General features: G+C 27.4%; 1 protein-coding gene across 3 annotated transcripts in view; it reads left to right on the top strand.

Annotated features, from left to right (window-relative positions):
* Positions 1–24,043, top strand: part of Alp12 (Alkaline phosphatase 12) — a 29,587-nt gene extending 5,544 nt beyond the window's left edge. Inside the window, exons 1-4 of one of the 3 annotated variants that reach the window (XM_075299720.1) lie at positions 13,052–13,134; positions 20,179–20,753; positions 22,539–23,661; positions 23,734–24,043. In XM_075299720.1, coding sequence (XP_075155835.1) covers positions 20,259–20,753; positions 22,539–23,661; positions 23,734–23,864 — 1,749 coding nt within the window. In that variant the 5' untranslated portion in view covers positions 13,052–13,134; positions 20,179–20,258 and the 3' untranslated portion in view covers positions 23,865–24,043. Of the gene's footprint in view, positions 1–13,051; positions 13,135–20,178; positions 20,754–22,538; positions 23,662–23,733 lie in introns of those variants that run through there. The other 2 variants (XM_075299719.1, XM_075299721.1) reach the window with 2 other exon arrangements.
* Positions 24,044–24,220: the final 177 nt, after the last annotated feature.

The raw sequence follows: 24,220 nt of genomic DNA, 5'->3' as shown, positions 1-24,220 counted from the left end.
CAGAAAAACATATATATGGGAGCTATATCTAAATCTGAACCGATTTCAACCAAATTTGGCACGCATAGCAACAATGCTAATTCTACTCCCTGTGCAAAATTTCAACTAAATCGGAGTTAAAAATTGGCCTCTGTGGTCATATGAGTGTAAATCGGGCGAAAGCTATATATGGGAGATATATCTAAATCTGAACCGATTTCAACCAAATTTGGCACGCATAGCTATAATGGTAATTCTACTACCTGTGCAAAATTTCAACTAAATCGGAGCAAAAAATTGGCCTCTGTGGTCATATGAGAGTAAATCGGGCGAAAGCTATGTATGGGAGCTATATATAAATCTGAACCGATTTCAACCAAATTTGGCACGCATAGCTACAATGCTAATTCCACTCTCTGTGCACAATTTCAACCAAATTGGGGTAAAACTCTGGCTTCTGAGACCGTATTAGTCCATATCGGGCGAAAAATATATATGGGAGCTATATCTAAATCTGAACCGATTTCAATAAAATTTGGCACACTTGACTATAGTACTAATTGTTCTTCTTGTGCAGAATTTTATGCAAATTAGTGTAAAACTCTGGCTTCTGGGACCATATAAGTCCATATCGGGCGAAATATATATATGGGAGCTATATCTAAATCTGAACCGATTTCTTACAAAATCAATAGGGATCTATTCTGAGCCCAAACACATACTTGTGCCAAATTTGAAGTCGATTGGACTAAAACTGCGACCTAGACTTTGATTACAAAAATGTGTTCACGGACAGACGGACATCGCTATATCGACTCAAGAGCCCACCCTGAGCATTTTTGCCAAAGACACCATGTGTCTATCTCGTCTCCTTCTGGGTGTTGCAAACATATGCATTAACTTATAATACCCTGTTCCACAGTGTGGAGCAGAGTATAAAAATTATAGACAATAAAGGGTAAATCTACACCTTAGAGAAGCTCACCACTGTGGTATAACAATGGATTGAATAGTCTAAATCAGCCTGAAATATCGGGATGCCACTATACCTGACCTAACCTAACCTACACCTTAGAGCAGGGCTGTGGAGCCGGAGTCGGAGTCGGAGTCTTGGAGTCGGAGTCTGAAGATTTTGCTGGAGTCAGAGTCGGAGTCGTAAAAATTTTGCTCGACTCCGACTCCGGCTAAACCAAATTTTTTAAAACACTTTACATTTTTGTAACTAAGCAAGTTTTTACGCAAATAAGTTTCCATTGCGTTATTCATTCGATCAATGTACTTGTAAATGTAATTGTAAATGAAAATCAACTTCCAATTACAGCTATCTTTTTATGTTTCCTAGAATGTTAGACTAGCAAATGGGCTGGATCGATCCATTTTAATGCCCATATCAATTTATTTGAAATATTTCGAACAATCGAAATTATTTTTTTTTAATTTTATTTTAAGGCCATGAATTCAAAGTTGTTTTTTTATAGAAAATTTTGTCAAAAGTGTTATTTCTATAAAAAATTTTGTCAACATTTTATTTCTATAGCAAATTTTGTCAAAATTTTATTTCTATAAAAAATTTATTCAAAATTTTATTACTATAGAAATATTTTTTTCTATAGAAAATTTAGTCAAAATTTTATTTCTATAGAAAATTGAGTCAAAATTTTGTTTCTATAGAATATTTTGCAAAATTTTATTTCTATAGAAAATTTTGTAAAATTTTGTTTGTTACACAAAAATTTTTTCAAAATTTTATTTCTATTGATAATTTTATTTCTATAAAAATTTAAGTCAAAATTTTATTTCTATAGAAAATTTTGGCAAAATTTTATAGTAATAGATTTTTTTATTAGAAAATTTGGTCAAATTTTTTTTCTATAGAAAATTTAGTCCAAAATTTTGTCTCTGTAGAATATTTTGCAGAATTTTATTTACTACACAAAAATTTTTCTAAAATTGTTTTTTATTGAAAAATTTCCAAAATTTTATTTCTATAAGAAAAAATTGTCAAATTTTATTTCTATAGCTAATTTTCTCAATTTTTTTTTCTTACTGATGCTCATTGATACTCACTGCTATAAAAAATGTATTCAAAATTTAATTACTATAGAATTATTTTTTTTCTATATAAAATTTAGTCTAAATTTTATTTCTATAGAAAATGTAGTCAAAATTTTGTTTCTATAGAATATTTCGCAAAATTTTATTTCTATAGAAAATTTTGCAAAATTTTGTTTGCTACACAATTTTTTAATTGTATTTCTATTGATAATTTTTTCAAACTTTTATTTCTATAAAAAATTTTGCCAAATTTTATTTCTATAAAAATTTTATTCAAAATATTATTTCTATATATTTGGTCAAAATTTGATTGCTATAGAAAATTTTGTCAAAATTTTATTTCTGTAGAAAATTTGGTCAAAATTTTGTTTCTGTAGAAAATTTTGCAAAATTTTATTTCTATATAAAATTTTGCAAAATTTTATTTACTAGACAAAAATTTTTCCAAAATTGTATGCTCACTGATACTCACTGCTAAGTCGAAAACTTGTAGAAATTACACAAATTTTCAAAATTTTCAATTAATGAATCATAAATGCATTTTTGCGATATTGTCTAAACAATTATAAATATTTCCCAAATATTGCTTGAGATTTTGTATAAGTCTGATTTGAAATTTTATCAAAATGTATATCTAAATACAAAGTATTGCAGAGTATATTATAATCGGCCCGCCCGACTTTAGACTTTCCTTGCATTTTTATTTTTTGTTAAAATTGTGTTACGTCCCATAACGTTAGATTTAAATTTTAAGTGCATAGATTTTGTAGAAGTATATACAATTTTGTCTAAATCGATTCAGATTCAAATTCATGCATATGGGAATATAAACCTTTATAAAGCTCGCAACAAATTTAAAGGATTTGAAATAGTATCAATAATTTTGGTCCACAAATACATAACATATACTGTTGGTATCTTCTCATATTATGATGGGTATTTATATCATTATTTTATTTATTAAACATTGCCCTAAATTGGAAATATAGAGTTCAATTGGCATCTAATGTGAAATTAAAACCTTTCTTTGCACACATAAATAAATACGATACTTTATATCGATCCACTTACGGTACCCCCACAATAGAACTACAAAGTAGTGGTATTAAAATGAGAGTTAGTTATATTACCCGGAGTCGACTCCGGAGTCGGAGTCGAGCTGATGAAAAATGCTGGAGTCGGAGTCGAGCACAATTGGCTCGACTCCACAGCCCTGCCTTAGAGTGCCCTGTTTTCACATAGATCAATTGGAGATCTCCTATTATGTGTGTAAACATAATCAGAGAGTAGGAAATACAAGAGCAGCGTTGCCACAAACGAATTTTTTTTTGACGAAATTTTTTTCCAACATCTGACCAAAAATTCACTCCATCGGACACAATTGCAAATTTCGAAAAAATGCCTTAATAAAATATTTGTCAAAATTTTATTTCCATAGAAAATTTTGTAAAAATTTTATTTCTATAGAAAATTTTGTGAAACTTGTATTTCTATAGAAAATTTTGTTAACATTTTTTATAGAAATTAATTTTTGACAAAATTTTGAATACAAATAAAATTTTTTCAAAATTTACTTTATATAGAAAATGTTGTCAATTTTTTTTTATATATAGAAAATTTTTTCAAAATTTTATTTGTATAACAAATTTGGACAAAATGATATCTATAGAAAATTGTGTCTATATTATATTTCTGTAGAAAATTCTGTCAAAATTTTATTTCTATAGAAAATTTTGTCAACATTTTAGAAAATTTTGTCAAAATTTTTTTATATACAGAAACTTTTTTCAAAATTTTATTTCTATAACAAACTTGGACAAAATTATATCTATTGAATATTTAGTCTATATTTTATTTCTATAGAAAATTTTGTCAAAATTTTATTTCTATAGAACATTTTGTCAAAATTTAATTTCTATAGAAAATTTTGTTAAAATTTTATTTCTATAGAAAATTTTGTCAAAATTTTATTTCTATAGAAAATTTTGTCAAAATTTTATTTCTATAGAAAATTGTGTCAAAATTTTATTTCTATAGAAAATTTTGTCAAAATTTTATTTCCATAGAAAATTTTGTAAAAATTTTATTTCTATAGAAAATTTTGTCAACATTTTAGAAAATTTTGTCAAATTTTTTTTATATACAGAAACTTTTTTCAAAATTTTATTTCTATAACAAACTTGGACAAAATTATATCTATTGACTATTTAGTCTATAGTTTATTTCTATAGAAAATTTTGTCAAAATTTTATTTCTATAGAAAATTTTGTCAAAATCTTATTTCTATAGAAAATTTTTCAAAATTTTATTTCTATAGAAAATTTTGTCAAAATTTTATTTCTATAGAAAATTTTGTCAAAATTTTATTTCTATAGAAAATTTTGTGAATATTTTATTTCAATAAAGAACTTGGACAAAATTATATCCATAGAAAATTTTGTCAACATTTAATTTCTATAGAAAATTTTGTCAAAATTTTATTTTTATAGAAAATTTTGTCAAAATTTTATTTCTATAGAAAATTTTGTTAAAATTTTATTTATATAGAAAATTTTGTCAAAATTTTATTTATATAGAAAATTTTATCAAAATTTTATTTCTATACAAAATTTTGTCAAAATTTTATTTCTATAGAAAATGTTGTCAATATTTTATTTCTATAGAAAAATTTGCCAAAATTTTATTTCTATAGAAAAATTTGCCAAAATTTTATTTCTATAGAAAATTTGGTCAAAATTTTATTTCTATAAAGATTTTTGTCAAAATTTTATTTTTAGAAAATTTTGTCAAAATTTTATTTCTATAGAAAATTTTGTAAAAATTTTATTTCTATAGAAAATTTTGTCAAAATTTTATTTTTAGAAAATTTTGTCAAAATTTTATTTCTATAGAAAGTTTGTCAAAATTTTATTTCTATAGAAAATTTGGTCAAAATTTTATTTCTATAGAATTTTTTTTTTAATTTTATTTCTATAGAAAATTTGGTCAAAATTTCTTCATTTGTCATTTTGGTATTTTGTATCAAAAACACTCGAAAATAAGAAAATAGGAAATTATGACCGACAATGTTATCGTAAATTCCATAAATTTTGACTTCTATAATTGTTTATTTATTGAGCATTATTAAAATAACAATGATATTTATTAATTTTATTATACTAATTGAATTAGAGGGTTCTTATCGCAGTCTGAGAATTTTAGTACTAATTGAGAATTATTTTTAGACGCTATTTGTGGAATGGAATTTTAAAGATTTAACTGCGGTAACTAAACGTTGTTAAACCAGTGAAAGTTTAATTAATCCATGTTAATTGTAATTATATTGGATTTATACAATTGTTATTATTGATTGTTTATTACACATTTATCTAGATTTTTATATTACACCAGATAAGCCGATAATCATATAATATGGAAAAAACAAATAACCCTCATATGAGCTCATATTTAAGTCTATAAACCTTTTTGAGCTACTCAGGGTAAATAAACTGCGATATACAGATTTCAAGTTGTAACATAGACCAAGAAAGTTGTAGACGTCCCAAGTCCATTCACAATGATTTTATTTATTGCAGTGCAGTGCCCTCTAAATTTGCAGTCAAGTGGCTCAATTTCTTTTTGAAGAACGAGAATTACCCTACACCCTCAAAAAAAATCGCTTCTTTAACATATGTTCCAAACATATTTTGCAGGAAGCACATATATTATTGCATACTGCCGAAACATTAATATGTTTGTTTTATGTGAACATATTATATGTTTGGAAGCATTTTGAGCCAAAAATATTATATGCTTGGAAGACTTTTTCCCAAACACGATTGTGCTCATTCCCTAACATACTCGTAATTTTCACTTCCACGAAATTTTTTAGTTATTGGCACCTTTCTCTGTAATACAAATAATGTTGAAGAAATTATTCACTTTTATAAATTTTTTAAATTTTACCTTTCGCCTGCACGGAGAATCGAACCGAGGACCATACAGTTTGTAAGCCAACACACTATCCACTGGGCTACGTAGCTGTTATAGTCACCAGTAGATAATTATCGTTTTAAGTTACATTTATATAGCATAGTTTGCAGCGCCCACGAGCCTATGCAAACATAACATTATTTAACAGAAACATACATTTGTTTGCCACGTGGAGCAGTGGTTAGCATGTCTGCCTTGCATGCAAAGGGTCGTGGGTTCAATCCCTGCTCCGACCGAACATTTTTTTTTTTTTTTTTTTAATTTAACATTTATATTTATACTATATTATTTTTTTTTTTTTTAATGAAACTTCGAAATGTGCGTTATTAAAGATTTATAGTCTGTAACAGTGCTTGATATAAACGAAATTGACTGATTTTTGGATAAAATATTATTTTTTTTGCAAAAATAACAATCTTGTAATAAAAAACTGTTTTTGTACAAAACTTTAAAATTTGGAAGGAATTCAAAAACTAACAAAAGAAGAACGTGGAGTCGAGTATAAACATACATACATAATTTTATAATATAAACATAAATTTATTTAGGAGTGAACAGTTTTTTACTAGCATTTAACACCATCGCTCTAAAATTCCTTTTATTTTTCTTTAATAATTCATTTTAAAGAAAATAAACTTTTTAAATTGTTTTAGCTGTAAAACTCGAACTTAATGCCCGCTTTTATATTTGATGGTGTCCGTCAACTCCTCGTGGACTACTTTTTAATAAAGAGGAACTAAAGTTTGTTTTTTTACATTTTACTGTGTAATTTTTCACTATTTCCTCCTTATTTCATTTTACTGTCCCAACTCTAAAAAGAGTATAGTGCCCTTTCGTTATTTTTATGAAGACCCCTGATTTCTTTTAAAGAACCAAGAAAAAAATTGTGTCCATAATGCCAAAATGATAAACAAAACACATGTCCACACATACATAAAATGCTGCTCTCAAGGCGAAAACATAAGCTGTTTGTTTTTCAAATGTCTATTCTCTTGGTTCAGAATGTATATTCTCTTTATTCAAATTAAATAATATTTAGACTTAAACATATCAAATTTTTGGCCTTATCATAACACAGTTTTCCGAAACAACATACAAGCGGTTTCACAGAAATTGTTCTTTTTTGACTCTTTTGCTGTGTTATATTGATATCTTTCGTCAACTCTCCCGGTTTCCATCTCTATTTCTCTCTATACTCTCTCTGTCGCTTTGAATAAAATATCACAACATATGTATGTTTAGTCGAAATTTGTAAATTTATATATGTTTGTATTCACACATATGATTTTTATGAAACATTCATGCCCCAAACATAATATTTTCTAACATATTAACATAGATGTCCCAAACATTTAGTGTTAGTTTAGGAACATTACATGTTCGCACTTAAATATATTGTGGTTTAAAATCGTGCCCGAAACACATTTTGTTTATATCGGAACATATGAAAAACATATTTTTCTAACAGTGTATAAATCAATCAATTTGCTAGATGTACGGAATTTTAATTTCTTTTACCATTTTTTTTTTTGTTTTATCAAAAGAAAAAAGGTACGCCAACAAACTACAGCTCTGTGAATGACCAAGAACCGTCTATAGATTTCTGGGTCAATGGCGTTTTTTTTTTCTTGTAAGATGTGTGCACTTTTTTTCTATAAACAATTGTGTCAAAATTTTATTTCTATAGAAAATTTTGTCAAAATTTTATTTCTATAAGAAATTTTGTCAAAATTTTTAGTTCTATGGAAAATTTGTCAAAATTTTATTCTATAGAAAATTTTTCGAAAATTTTATTGCTATAGAAAATTTTTCGAAAATTTTATTGCTATAGAATATTTTGCCAAAAATTTTATTTATATAGAAAATTTTGTCGAAATTTTATTTCATTGTTGTTGTTTTTGATTTTAGCTTAAAACCATGCATTGACTAAACCACAAGTGTAGCTTAACCAACAGAATGTTTGTCAAAATTATTTGGGCAAAAGAAAAGAATGTTTGTCAAATTTATTTGGGCAAAGCCTTATAGACTGCAAGATGGTTGGATGGACGCACCTTTCGGAATTACCACATTCCTCACCAGCATCCTCTACTTGCAGCAAAACTATCAACCAATTATCAGAATAAATTCATGCAGTTCACTAAACCCAAAGTGAACAACACTTGAACCTTCCGAAAAAAGGTTTATTTCCATAGAAAATTATGTTAAAATTTTATTTCAATAAAAACTTTTTTGTCAAAATTTTTTTTCAATAAACATTTTTTTTGTCAAAATTTTATTTCTATGGAAAATTTTGTCAACATTTTGAGTTCTATGGAAAATTTTGTCAAAATTTTTAGTTCTACAGAAACTTTGTCAGTTCTATACAAAATTTTCTCAAAATTTTATTTCTATAGAAAATTTTGTCAGAACTTTATTTCTATAAAAAATTGACAAAATTGACAAAATTTTATTTCTTTGGAAAATTTTGTCAAAATTTCATTTCTATAGACAATTTTGCCAAAATCTTATTTCTTTAGAAAATTTTGTCAAAATTTTATTTCTATAGAAAAATTTTGTCAAAATTTTATTTCTTTAGAAAATTTTTGTCAAAATTTTATTTATTTAGAAAATTTTGTCAAAATTTTATTTCTTTACAATTTTTTTTTCTATAGAAAATTTTGTCAGAACTTTATTTCTATAAAAAATTTTTGACAAAATTTTATTTCTATAGAAAATTTTTGCAAAATTTTATTTCTATAGAAAATTTTGTTAAAATGTTTAGTTCTATGGAAAATTTTTTCAAATTTTTATTTCTATAGAAAATTTTGTCAAAATTTTTTTTATAGAAAATTTTGTGAATTTTTTTTTCTATAGAAAAAATTAGTCAAAATTTTATTTCTATAGCAAAATTCTGTTAAAATTTTATTTATTTATTTATTTATAATTAATACTAAATTTATAGTAAATATAGTATTAGTATAAAAAACATAAAAAGCATTGGCAATTGAGGTCATCAGCTATTAATTTGTATACTCTCCACAATTTTTATAGAAATAAAATTTTTTCAAAATTTTTTATAGAAATAAATTTTTAACAAAATTTTATTTCTATCGAAAATTTTGTCAAAATTTTTTTGTAAATTTTTTCTTTTCTATAGGAAAGTTTCGTCAAAATTTGATTTCTATAGAAAAATTTTGTTAAAATTTGATTTATTTTTTTTATTTATAATTAATACTTAATTTATAGTAAATATAATATTAGTATAATAAACATAAAAAGCATTGGCAACTGAGGCCATCAGCTATTTATTTTTATACTCTCCATAATTTTTATAGAAATAAAATTTTGTCAAAATTTTTTATAGAAATAAATTTTTAACAAAATTTTATTTCTATCGAAAAGTTTGTCAAAATTTTTTTCTATACAAAATTTTGTACATTTTTTCTTTTCTATAGGAAAGTTTCGTCAAAATTTGATTTCTATAGCAAAATTTTGTTAATTTATACTTAATTTATAGTAAATATAATATTAGTATAAAATACATAAAAAGCATTGACAATTGAGGCCATCAGCTATTAATTTTTTTATTTTTATAGCAACATTTTGTCAAAAATTTTATTTCTATAGAAAATTTTGTCAAAATTTTATTTCTATAGAAAAATTTTGTCAAAATTTCATTTCTTTACAAAATTTTATTTCTATAGAAAATTTTGTCAAAATTTTATTTCTATAGAAAAATTTTGTCAAAATTTTATTTCTTTAGAAAATTTTTGTCAAAATTTTCTTTCTTTAGAAAATTTTGTCAAAATTTTCTTTCTTTAGAAAATTTTGCTGCAAGTAGAGGATGCTGATGAGGAATGTGGTAATTCCGAAACAGCTGTACATCCAACCATGTTGCCGTCTATAGGGCTTTGCCCAAATAAATATGACAAGCATACTTTTCCTCTGTACACTTGTAGTTTAGTCAATGCATGGCTTTAAGCTGAGATCAAAGACAATAATAACGATTGAAGAGAAGCCAACAATAACAAACAAAACGAAAATTTTATTTCTATAGAAAAATTTTGTCAAAAATTTATTTCTTTGGAAAATTTTGTCAAAATTTCATTTCTATAGAAAATTTTGTCAAAATTTTATTTCTATAGAAAATTTTGTCACAATTTTATTTCTCTGGAAAATTTTGTCAAAATTTTATTTCTTTGGAAAATTTTATCACAATTTCATTTCTATAGAAAATTTTGCCAAAATCTTATTTCTTTAGAAAATTTTGTCAAAATTTTAGTTCTATAGAAATATTTTGCCAAAATTTTATTTCTATAGAACATTTTGTAAAAATTTTATTTCTATAGAAAATTTTGTCAAAATTTTATTTCTCTGGAAAATTTTGTCAAAATTTTATTTCTTTGGAAAATTTTATCACAATTTCATTTCTATAGAAAATTTTGCCAAAATCTTATTTCTTTAGAAAATTTTGTCAAAATTTTATTTCTATAGAAAATTTTGTCAAAATTTTATTTCTCTGGAAAATTTTGTCAAAATTTCATTTCTATAGACAATTTTGTCAAAATTTTATTTCTTTAGAAAATTTTTGTCAAAATTTTATTTCTTTACAAAATTTTATTTTGTCAAAATTTTATTTCTTTACAAAATTTTATTTTGTCAAAAATTTTATTTCTATAGAAAATTTTGTCAAAATTTTATTTCTATAGAAAAATTTTGTCAAAATTTTATTTCTGTGGAAAATTTTATCAAAATTTCATTTCTATAGAAAATTTTGCCAAAATCTTATTTCTTTAGAAAATTTTGTCAAAATTTTATTTCTATAGAAAAATTTTGTCAACATTTTATTTCTTTAGAAAATTTTTGTCAAAATTTTATTTTTTTAGAAAATTTTGTCAAAATTTTATTTCTTTACAAAATTTTATTTCTATAGAAAATTTTGTCAAAATTTTATTTCTATAGAAAAATTTTGTCAAAATTTTATTTCTTTGGAAAATTTTGTCAAAATTTTATTTCCATAGAAAAATTTGTCAAAATTTTAGTTCTTTACAAAATTTTATTTCTATAGAAAATTCTGCCGAAATCTTATTTCTTTAGAAAATTTTGTCAAAATTTTATTTCTATAGAAAAATTTTGTCAAAATTTTATTTCGTTAGAAAATTTCTGTCAAAATTTTATTTTGTTAGAAAATTTTGTCAAAATTTTAGTTCTTTACAAAATTTTATTTCTATAGAAAATTTTGTCAAAATTTTAAATCTATAGAAAATTTTTGACAAAATTTTATTTCTTTGGAAAATTTTTTTAAAATTTCATTTCTATAGAAAATTTTGCCAAAATCTTATTTGTTTTGTTTTGTTAGTGTTGGTTTTGTTCTTTAAGCATTGTTGTTGTTTTTTTATTTCAGCTTAAAACCATACATTGACTAAACTACAAGAGTAGCTTAACCAACAAAGGAAAAGAATGTTTGTCAAATTTATTTGGGCAAAGCCCTATAGACTGCAAGATGGTTGGATGGACGCACGTTTCGGAATTACCACATTCCTCATCAGCATCCTCTACTTGCAGCAAAACTATCAACCAATTATCAGAATAAATTCAGGCAGTTTATTAAACCCAACAAAAACCACACTTGAACCCTCCGAAAAAAGGTTTTACATTGATAGCCGGCTTATGCCGAAATAAATTCGAAACAAACATATCTCTTTTCCTATGCCACTGTCAAATCATCGATTTGAATTCACATGGCTGGGTTTATTTTGAGCGTGCCTCCTCTTCTTTTTCCATTTGTTTTGTTTTGTTATTGTTGGTTTTGTTCTTTAAGCATTGTTGTTGTTTTTTTATTTCAGCTTAAAACCATACATTGACTAAACTACAAGAGTAGCTTAACCAACAGAGGAATTTATTTCGGCATAAGCCGGCTATCAATGTAAAACCTTTTTTCGGAGGGTTCAAGTGTGGTTTTTGTTGGGTTTAATAAACTGCCTGAATTTATTCTGATAATTGGTTGATAGTTTTGCTGCAAGTAGAGGATGCTGATGAGGAATGTGGTAATTCCGAAACGTGCGTCCATCCAACCATCTTGCAGTCTATAGGGCTTTGCCCAAATAAATTTGACAAACATTCTTTTCCTCTGTTGGTTAAGCTACTCTTGTAGTTTAGTCAATGTATGGTTTTAAGCTGAAATAAAAAAACAACAAAATCTTATTTCTATAGAAAATTTTGTCAAAATTTTATTTCTATAGAAAAATTTTGTCAAAATTTTATTTCTATAGAAAAATTTTGTCAAAATTTTATTTCTTTACAAAATTTTTGTCAAAATTTTATTTCTTTACAAAATTTTATTTCTATAGAAAATTTTTTCAAAATTTTTGACAAAATTTTATGCCACCCTAAGCTATAGTTCTTCCATTTGAATCTCTTCATTAATTTTTTAATACGTATGCGTTGCGCAGAGTACCGCCACCATATTGATTTGCACTCCATTCGTTTACTATGAATTGTTATAGGTGACATGCTATATAATAAATATAATAAATTTGGCCAAATTGTCTATACACTCGAAGAAAAACTACGATTATACAATATTTTGAAAAAAAAACATTATCATAAAATGTATATCCAATAAATTTTATGATAATGTTGTACTTAAAATGGAAATATTATTTTGGTGGTAGCCAATTCTTAAGGAGAACTGAAATTTCGATAGGAGGTGTCAAATACTCAACTCAAATATCTGAGACGCAAACACTTTTCTTGGCTTGCAAACAAGACTACGAGTTGCAAGTAACAAAGGCTTGACCTGGCTTGTTATCATTCGTTGATAAAAATTATTGCGACGTTTTTTTCCGAGTGTAAGCCATATAACTGAGAGTATGAGATTAAAATGCGTGTGCAGAATGAGGTGGCAATAAACTGTAAAGGTGGTAACGAAGTAGATAGTAATGAAGATAGCAGCAACAACAAAAACCATAATGATGACGATTATATCGTTGTTGTTAATTATTGTATTTTATTTTCTGATTTGTTTAAAAACACATTTCTCAAGAGAGTTGTGAGTTTAGTGTGTTTCAAAGCGTGTTCGGAACAAGTGCTCAATTGTCAAAAATTTTATAATTAAATATTTTTTTTTGGAATATTACCAAGAAAAAAGTATGTTTTCTTATTAAAGCTTTTATTTTTCAATTAAAAAACCGGCAAAATTCCAACATTATTATTGAGATTAATCTTTGGTGAAACAAGTGAAAATATTTTTAATAAAAAAATATAATAATACAAAGAAATGTGATTTTAACTAACTCCTATTTTTTGTTTAACAATCTCACCATTTAACTTATCAAGAGATGCACTATAAATTGTTTGTTTTTGTTTTTTTTTTTCTACAATCATCTGGAATATAAACATCTGTGTGTGTTTTTTTCATTCATGTCAAAGATGTGCTTATATTGGCTTTGGTGGAAGTTATTTTTTATTCCCCTTTGTCAATGACCAAACTTGTTTAGCTTGTTTTATTTTTAAATAATAATGCTTTTAAACGAATCTCCAAAGTATCAAACAAAACCATAATTTCTAGCAATTACTGAAGGCAAATGTCATGGGAAAAACATTTCGAAATTATTTAATTATGGTTCAATCTTGAACTAAGACCATTACTAAATGAAATTTCTGTTACCCATAAGTAAGCCATAGGCATTTTTGGTAGCGAATTTCTCCGTTAGTATGGTGCTACCGATTTTTATATATTTTTCCATAAGAAATGCATTGAAAATAGAAATAAAATTTTGACAAAATTTTCTATAGAAATAAAATTTTGACAAAATTTTCTATAGAAATAAAAATTTGACAAAATTTTCTATAGAAATAAAATTTTAACAAAATTTTCTATAGAAATAAAATTTTGACAACATTTTCTTTAAAAATAAAATGTTAACAAATTTTTCTATAGAAATAAAATTTTAACGAAATTTTCTATAGAAATCAAATTTTGACAAAATTTTCTATAGAAATGAAATTTTGACAAAATTTTCTATAGAAATAAAATTTTGACAAAATTTTCTATAGAAATAAAATTTTGACAAAATTTTCTATAGAAATAAAATTTTGACAAAATTTTCTATAGAAATAAAATTTTGACAAAATTTTCTATAGAAATAAACTTTTAACGAAATTTTCTATAGAAATAACATTTTGACAAAATTTTCTATAGAAATAAAATTTTGACAAAAATTTCTATTGAAATAAAACTAAAAAAGTTCTATAGAAATACAAGTGACAGGAAGTTGCAGAAATTTTCACAAGAGCTATATACAGAGCTTAGGGCCGTTCCATAAAAAAACTCGTTGTCACTTTTACAATCGAACATTATTGTTCGACGCTACTATCGACTGTTTACATTTTACTCGTATAGTGGTACATTATACGAGTAAATTGTAAACCTATAAGAAATAGCGTAAATTCCTGTGGCATAGCACAAATTAAGTTATGTCATGAATTTCATATAAAAGTCGATAAAAATTCCCACGGAATTTTGGGTAGTAAAAATACCAATACATTTTCCTTCTAAAGATATACAAAATATTCGCTTTTATTTACTGCTTTTCCTTTGGAGATTATAAGAATAAAAAGTTGACAAAATTTTCTATAGAAATAAAATTTTGACAAATTTTCTATAGAAATAAAATTTTGACAAAATTTTCTATAAAACTAAAACTTTAAAAAAATTTCTAAAGAAATAAAATATTGACAAAATGTTCTATAGAAATAAAATTTTGACAAAATTTTCCATAGATATAAAATTTTGACAAAAACTTCCATAGAAATAAAGTTTTGATAAAATTTTCTATAGAAATAAAATTGTGACAAAATTTTCTTTTGAAATAAAATGTTCACAAAATTTTCTTTTGAAATAAAATTTTAACAAACTTTTCTATAGAAATCCATATTTTAGAAAAATTTTCTATAGAAATAAAATTTTGATAAAATTCTCTATAGAAATAACATTTTGACAAAATTTTCTATAAAAATAAAATTTTGACAAAATTTTCTATAGAAATAAAATTTTAACAAAATTTTCTTTTGAAATAAAATTTTTACAAAATTTTCTATAGAAATTCATATTTGACAAAATTTTCTATAGAAATAAAATTTTGATAAAATTGTCTATAGAAACAAAATTTTCTATAGAAATAAAATTTTGACAAAATTTTCTATAGAAATAAAATTATGACAAAATTTTCTATGGAAATAAAATTTTGACAAAATTTTCTATAGAAATAAAATTTTGATAAAATTTTCTATAAAAATAAATCTTTTACAAAATATTCTATAGAAATAAAATCTTGACAAATAGTGAATTTACCGTTAGTACGGCATTACCGATTTCTTCCATAAGAAATCCAATGTAAAACTGTATTGTCTGCAACATATCAAGTATGTTATATAAGATTTTTTTATTTAAAGACCCACATGTAGATCTAGAGAAAATTCCTGACAAGTGCCGATAATGCAGTTTTGTATGTATTCCCTAAAGTAGTATTCAGTATGTAGTAGTATGGTAGTATTCAATCAAAAATGGTAGATTTTTTACTGTTTGGTAAAAAACCGACCATAAAAAATTTGACAAAATTTTCTATAGAAATAAAATTTTGACAAAATTTTCTATAGAAATAAAATTTTGATAAAATTTTCAATAGAAGTAAAATTTTGACAACATTTTTTTTTTAAATAAAATTTTCTACAGAAATAAAATATTGACGAAATGTTCTATAGAAATAAAATTTTGGGAAAATTTTGCTTTAGAAATAAAATTTTGACAAAATTTTCTATAGAAATAAAACTTTGTCAAAATTTTGCTATAAAAATAAAATTTTGACAAAATTTTCTATAGATATAACATTTTGACAAAATTTTCTATACAAATAATATTTTCACAAAATGTTCTATAGAAATAAAATTTTAACAAAATTTTGCTATAAAAATAAAATTTTGATAAAATTTTCTATAGAAATGAAATTTTTACAAAATTTTCCTATATAAATAAAATTTTGATAAAATTTTCTATATAATTTTAACAAAATTTTCTATAGAAATAAAATGTTGACAAATTTTTCTATAGAAATAAAATTTTGACAAAGTTTTCTATAGAAATAAAATTTTGACAAAGATTTCTATAGAAATATAATTTTGACAAAATTTTCTATACAAATAAAATGTTGACAAAATTTTCTATAGAAATAAAATTTTCACAAAATTTTCTTTAGAACTAAAATTTTGACAAAATTTTCTATAAAAGTAAAATTTTGACAGAATTTTATATAGAAATAAAATTTTGACAAATTTTTCTATAGAAATAAAATTTTGACAAAGTTTTCTATAGAAATAAAATTTTGACAAAGTTTTCTATAGAAATATAATGTTGACAAAATTTTCTATAGAAATAAAATTTTCACAAAATGTTCTATAGAAATAAAATTTTGACAAAATTTTCTATAAAAATAAAATTTTGACAGAATTTTATATAGAAATAAAATTTTGACAAATTTTTCTATAGAAATAAAATTTTGACAAAGTTTTCTATAGAAATAAAATTTTGACAAAGTTTTCTATAGAAATATAATTTTGACAAAATTTTCTATAGAAATAAAATGTTAACAAAATTTTGCTATATAAATAAAATTGTGATAAAATTTTCTATAGAAATAAAATTTTAACAAAATTTTCTATAGAAATAAAATTTTGACAAAATTTTATATAAGAATAAAATTTTGACAGAATTTTATATAGAAATAAAATTTTGACAAAATTTTCTATAAAAATAAAATTTTGACAGAATTTTATATAGAAATAAAATTTTGAAAAAATTTTATATAGAAATGAAATTTTAATAAAATTTTCTATAGAAATGAAATTTTCACAAAATGTTCTATAGAAATAAAATTTTGACAAAATTTTCTATAAAAAAAAATGTTGACAACATTTTCTATAGAAATAAAATTTTGAAAAAATTTTCTATAGAAATAAAGTTGTGTTAGGCTTTCGTTGCAAAAACAGACCCATTGTTATTCAAATTAATTGACACAATTATAATAATTGCCGCATTATTATTGTATTTTGTATATTTGTATTTTATTTAGGTATATTATTGACATAACATTAATGGTTTATAAATATAGAAATTAGTTACCAAAATTATTTAATTAGGGACCGAAAGAGGTTTGTATAGCCACCTTCCTTAAAAAAATAGTCATGGATTTTATAACAGTCTTGGCAAAAACAAAACCTAAAAATATTATAAAAATATATAAAAACTTAATAATGGCATATAACAGAAATATTCATGGGAGCTTAAAGTCCCATAAGCCCAAAAAAAAAAAACAAAAATGAACCACGAACAAAAATATTTTACTAATTGCAACATTTAGCCAAGTATTCATAGGGGAATTTTAATTCCCTTTGCGCAAGGGAATTCTCAAAATCTATAAAGCTAACTTCCTAGACATTCCTCAAAAACTCATGACCATAATCTAAGAACCACATACGCTTATAAATCTATACAAAGTTGCAAATTCTTTTATGAGGTCTATTTTAGGTATACTGATAAATTTGCCTAAATTATTTACTTTTTAATACCACTGAATCATAAAATGAAGCGGCTAATTTTAGCCTCCGTCGAGTCAATACTGCCACCTTCTCTCGACTTAAATAAAGTTGTTAATTAATAAAATTAGGTTTATAAATTCGGAAAAATTTAATATTTTCTACGACAAAATTCTATTTTTTTATGGACCGCACATACGAATAAAAATAAAATTTGAATTACGGTTAAGTTCTAAAATTAATTTCATAGAAGTTCGCATGCTTTTAATTTCATTTTAAATGGATACTTCCACATTGTCTTAGCGGCGCGCAAACAAATAAATACTGAAATCAAAGACCGGTATGCAACTGTAGCAAAATTTCTGGGATTTTCGCTTGGACGATATTATCGACTGTTTACATTTTGCTCTCACAAAGTAAATATAAAGTAATACCGGGCTTGAACAGGTCATGAATCAACGAAATAATTTAATAAATGCAATGAAATTATTCGTCATTGGTATGAATTTTCTATTTTGTAACGAATCACTACATACTGTTAATGAACAATTTCATTGTCCCTATGAACATACTTCGTTAACTCAATGAATTTCATTGGTTCAATTTTAATGAAATTTGAATTTCTGTGCACAAGGTTCAGTATGCATTCTCTATCGACATTTCTGATACCCAAACGAAATTCATTGAAATTTCGTTAGCAAAATTTTCGGCAGTACAATGTTATCGATCCTTTGAATTTTCTCCAATCAGAAGAACATGTAAAACCGTATTATTGGCATGCAACTTGAGCTGCATAGTGAGCTTAAATGTCGGTGGGAACCATGGTTCCCACTCAAGCCCAAAATAATCTACCAAAATTTTGGAGAAAATTTTACCATAACTAAACAAAAAAAAAAAACTTATATTGCAAAATTTTATTTCTATAGGAAATTTCGTCAATTTTTTTTTCTCTATGAAAATTTTGTCAAAATTTGTCAAAATTTTATTTCTATAGTAAATTTTGTCAATTTTTTTTTCTATAGAAAATTTTGTCAATTTTTTTTTCTACAGAAAATTTAATCAAAATTTTATTTCTATAAAAGATTTTGTCAAAATTTTATTTGTATATATATTGTCAAAATAGTCATTTGTGTGCCGATAACACAGTTGTGTCAAGTATTTCTTATGGAGACAAAATGTAAACAATCGATACAACGATTCATGGAATTATAAGACCTTGTATGTGTCACTAGTGGAAATTGTTTGCCGATAACACAGTCGGGACATGTATTTCTTATGAGAAGAAAATGTAAACTGCCGATAACAACGATCCATGGATGTTTAAGACTTGATATACGCCTCTAAAGGAAATTTCACTTGCGTGTCGATAACACAGTTGTATTTTGTATTTCTTATTGAGACAAAATGTAAACAATCGATAACACCTATTGTATATAGCCTTGCATATAAATGTATAAATTTCATCGAAGGAAAATTTCGTTTGTGTGCCGATAACGCAGTTTCGCTATACATTTCTTGTGGGGACAAAAATCTTACCAGTCGATAACAACGTTTCACGGAATTTTCGTAAGCAATGCATTTCTTATGGGTAGTGGAAATTCCATTAGAGTTGTATACCGGCTTTAAAGTAGCAAAATGTAAACAGCCGATAATGATGTTCATGTAATTTTAATATTAAAAATAGCCATGCTAGATATTCGGAAATACATGGCAAATTTTTTGTTATTGGGGTCTTTAAGAAACACAACTCAAATCTGCTATATCGGCATGCAGCATAAATTCTCACAAGAGCTGGAACAGAGAATGAAGCCGCCGAGTCGCGCCGCCGATTTCAGTCGCCGCCGGCCATTTTTTGCCAGTCGACGCCGCCGCCGAATATGTCGGCTCATCTCGACTCAAATTTAGCCGCCAATTAATCAAAAATATTAGTTTAAATCAAAAAACTTTATTAATATTGTAGTAATTTTAGTCAAAATTTTGAGCCTTTCACCCCCAATGAATCTATCTCAAAGTGTTATAATAATTTTGCAAAAATTTACCTCAGAAAATTTGAATGAAATGTAAATTTGATTGTAAGATTGGTTGTACAACTAATCTCATTACCATTCGAATAACTGCAAATTAATTTTATAATGGATAATTGTCCGCCGCCGAAGAGACTTATTTATATCGGCTTAGCCGTCAAGCCGCCGCCGCCGGATGCAAAAATTTAATGTCAGCCGCCGCCGATAAAAATAGGTCGGCTTCATTCTCTGAGCTGGAAACATTCGTTTGCATGCCACTAATGCAGTGTTCCTTAATGAAGCAAAATCGATTCCCCTTTTTCCCTATTGCAGGTACTTTAAGATTTTGTTGAATTTTCTAACCTTATGACCTAGAACTAATTCCTTAGCTCAGTACCATGTTCAAAAAATAAATTTAAAATTAATTCAGAAAACTTAGCTGAGTTTATTTTCTTCACCATGAATGCTTACAATTGAAATGTAAATTTGTATTAATATGCATAACTTTATACTGTGAAGACAGTATAAAAAATTACATACAAACAAATAGAATTTTTTTCTATCTAAACAAATAAATTTTGTTTCTTATCTTTTTCAGAGTAGTTGAATTAATTGAGGGACTGGACTAGTGGAATATCAACTTCTAAACAACTCAAATTACAACACTCCGTAGAGTCTATGGTCTACACTGTTGCAATGGATAACGATCGTAAACGTATCACAGCTGAAAGTATTAGCAGTTCTATGGAAGTGCCAATGGATGGCTATAGTCAGCACTCCAATGTCGAAATGAAACCAAAGAAACCACGTGTCTTCAAATCGAAAGTTTTCATTATAGCAGTATCATTTTCATCACTTTTGCTACTGGCTATGACAACAGCTTTCATTATCCATTATACAGTGGGATTTCCTTCATCGTCATTGCCAACTGCCGAATATAAGGATACCTTAGAATTGGATTTACCCATTGAACAACGCCAATGGGTCGAACGGGGTCTAAGAGAATTACATGTTGCCGTAAATCGTGTCGATAATAAAAGGAGAGCCAAAAATGTTATCTTATTTGTGGGAGATGGTATGGGTCCAAATACTGTGACGGCAGCACGTATAATGGGCTTCAAGGAGGAAGGATTAATGTCTTGGGAGCATTTTCCCGATATGGGACTACTGAAGGTAAGTCCGTGAGATAAATAATCGTTATCATTGTGTATGGATGAATTTGTAATCGATAAACAGATGATGGCGGAGCTAATTTTCGATAACAGAGTTACATAGAGACATCAAAAACTGATTTAATTGCAAACGGACGGACAGAATATTTCATGAAATTTACGCTAAATTTAGAGCCCAAAAAACGAATTCCAGTACCTAAAAATTGGTGTGCCACACATGGCCAATACAATTAAATTTATTCTATGGTTTGTGGATACTGGTGGTCAGGACACTATTTCCAGTGTGGAGTCCAAGAATGTAGTTACTGATGTCGCACCACTCTGTGGGGCTACGAGCATCAAGTTTAATATTATATAGCCCAAAAATTGAAGGACCAAGAGCATCTACCGGAGGGAAATAATTGTTAAACCGAAGGATCAACGATCGGCGGGTACGGGACTGGGTGCATACCAGATAGGCACAAATGCAGATATCCAATTTCGTTTTTCGTATACCAGCACAGTGATGTGGGCAGACACTAGTGGTCAGGACACTATTTCCTCAGCGGAATCCAAGAATGTAATTACGGATGCCACACCAATCCATGATCAGGTATCTGAGGGAGCGATGAGTGTCGAGTATAATATTCTATAGCCCAAAAACTTGAGAATTGGACCTAAGGGCATATACCAGAGGGAAATAATAGTTAAACCGCGGTATCAACGAGCACCGGATAGGGGACAAGCTGCACAGACACAGACACCGATATCGAATTCAGTTTTTCGGACCCCAGCACAGACATATGGGCAGAAATGTATCTGAAGAGAAATGCACGCTCTCCGTGTCAACTCCAACGATCCCAGAATATTTGAAATAAACCAGAGGAGAATTTAAGTTAAAAAAAATAAGAGAGGGAATATAACTTTGGGAGCCACCGTGGTGCAATGGTTAGCATGCCCGCCTTGCATACACAAGGTCGTGGGTTCTATTCCTGCTTCGACCGAACACCAAAAAAGTTTTTCAGCGGTGGATTATCCCACCTCAGTAATGCTGGTGACATTTCTGAGGGTTTCAAAGCTTCTAAGTGGTTTCACTGCAATGGGGAACGCCGTTCGGACTCGGCTATAAAAAGGAGGTCCCTTGTCATTGAGCTTAACATGGAATCGGGCAGCACTCAGTGATAAGAGAGAAGTTCACCAATGTGGTATCACAATGGACTGAATAGTCTAAGTGATCCTGATACATCGGGCTGACACTTTACCTAACCTAATCTAAGGACACAAAGGGAAGAGATCTTAGGGAATTTTACGCCCATAGAGAAGGAGAGTAAGGGCGTGTGTGTCACGATCGGAAATCTAGAGTTGAGGGAACTTATGTGACGAATAAGAAGGAATATACCTTAGAATACCTCATAAGTCTCTACCCTAGCACCAAGTCCCTTAAATGATGAAAGGCTACGAAGGAAATGAAAGAAGATCAATGGAAGTATTAGCTGATATTACTTAAAGGTTACGTACTGTATCGAAATCCATAACGATCATATGGGAGCGTGAACATGTCGCAATAAGAGGAAACGGAAGGACAAATGCAGGGCGATAAGAGCTAGGACCTTTAAGTTCTAACGAACTTAGGGAACACAAAGCCCATAGAGATCCTTATAATGAGAACACATTCTACAACAATTTCGGGCATTTTTATCAATCAATTAGACCAATTATCTAGCATGGTCAGACGAGAAGCTTATAGCTATAAAAAAAACTTTTACGTTGGGAAATTAGTATAATTTCTATTTTTTATACTTTACAGACTTTTTGCGCAAACAAACAAGTACCAGATTCATTTTCAACAGCTACCGCACTTTTCTCAGGCGTTAAAAACAACTATGAAACAGGTGGTGTTGATTCGACCGTAAGTTTGGGAAATTGTTCAGCGTCCTTGAATCCTGATCATCATGTACATTCCATACTAAAATTGGCTCAAGATGATGGCAAACTTACTGGTTTTGTAACAACGACACGGGTAACACATGCAACCCCTGCAGCTTTATATGCTCATACACCAGACCGCCGATGGGAATGCGAAAATACAATGCCAGCTACAGCTACCGCAGAAGGATGTCGTGACATTGCCCGACAATTAATTGAAGACCCCACCGGGCAAAAAATCAATGTTATAATGGGAGGTGGCAGACAAATGTTAGTATCGAATGTCACAGACTCCATGGAAGATCCCATAGATACATGGTCTTGCAAATCAACTGATGGCCGTAACCTGATCCAAGATTGGGTCAATGTGAAACAAGCCAATAACGAGGCTTATATTGTGGCCCAAAATACGGGAGAATTAGAAGCCATAGATGCTCAGAACACTGATTATGTCTTGGGTATTTTTGCGAATGGTCATTTGAAATATGATCATGAACGTAATACAACCGCTACAGGCATGCCTTCGTTAAAACAAATGACTTTGAAAGCCTTAGAAGTACTAAAACGGAAAAATCGGGGATTTTTATTAGTTGTAGAGGGAGGTATGATAGATCAAGCCCACCATAGGGGTACAGCACGCAAAGCTTTAAGTGAAGTTTTGGCTTTCAACGATGCAATTAATGCAACAATCAAAGCTTTGGGAAGAGATCTAAAGGACACTTTAGTTATAGTGACGGCTGATCATTCACATACCCTGACCATCAATGGTCATGCTGCCAAGGGTGCAAATATTCTAGGAATAGCGGGCAATTCAAAAACTGAAGGTACCCCCTACACAATATTGACATACGGCACAACCTATGAGGGATTCCAAGCAGATGCGAATGGTAATCGCGTCGATCCTACACTACAAAATACCACCGATTGGGAATACACACAACAGGGAGCAATCAATACAGATGAGAACTATCACGGAGGTAGTGATGTAACAATACATGCAACGGGTAAGTGATAGACATTTGCAAGGGAAATTCTTGGCCACTAATGGAATCAATTATTTTATTTATTTCTTTTAGGTGCCATGTCTTATCTGTTCCATGGGGTGCACGAACAGTCCTATGTGTCCCATGCTATACAATATGCTTTACGAATCGGGCGATTCAGTGATAGTACAATAGCAGAAAGTTTAGCAGACTTTTTACCTTAAGAGATTTTTATTAGCAAATATTGAAATTCCGTTTATTTTATGTACGTAACCCGATTTTAAATATTCTTAGTTTAGAAATGTAAAAAAACGTATTTTATTTAGCGTATTCTAAGCCTATTTGTGATATTACCTGCTCAGTTGTTTTTATTTTTTATAATAAAAATTCATGTTTTTAAGAAGATTGGGCTGATATTTATTTCATTGCGCCTAAAATTAATGGTGTTTTCTTTTCTGAAAAAAGAGCTTTGCCTTCATTTTGTCTGTAGAGAATGCGTATTTTTAAAATGCTGCCAACAACATAAAGAGTGCTATCATTTCAGCGGGCAGAAAAGAATTTAAAGAAGGAAACAGGGCAA

Source organism: Haematobia irritans, chromosome 3 (genome assembly GCF_050003625.1).
Source record: "Haematobia irritans isolate KBUSLIRL chromosome 3, ASM5000362v1, whole genome shotgun sequence".
Taxonomy (NCBI): Eukaryota; Metazoa; Arthropoda; class Insecta; order Diptera; family Muscidae; genus Haematobia; species Haematobia irritans.
Note: the sequence above shows the minus strand (reverse complement) of the source record. Positions and strands in the feature narration are given on the sequence as shown.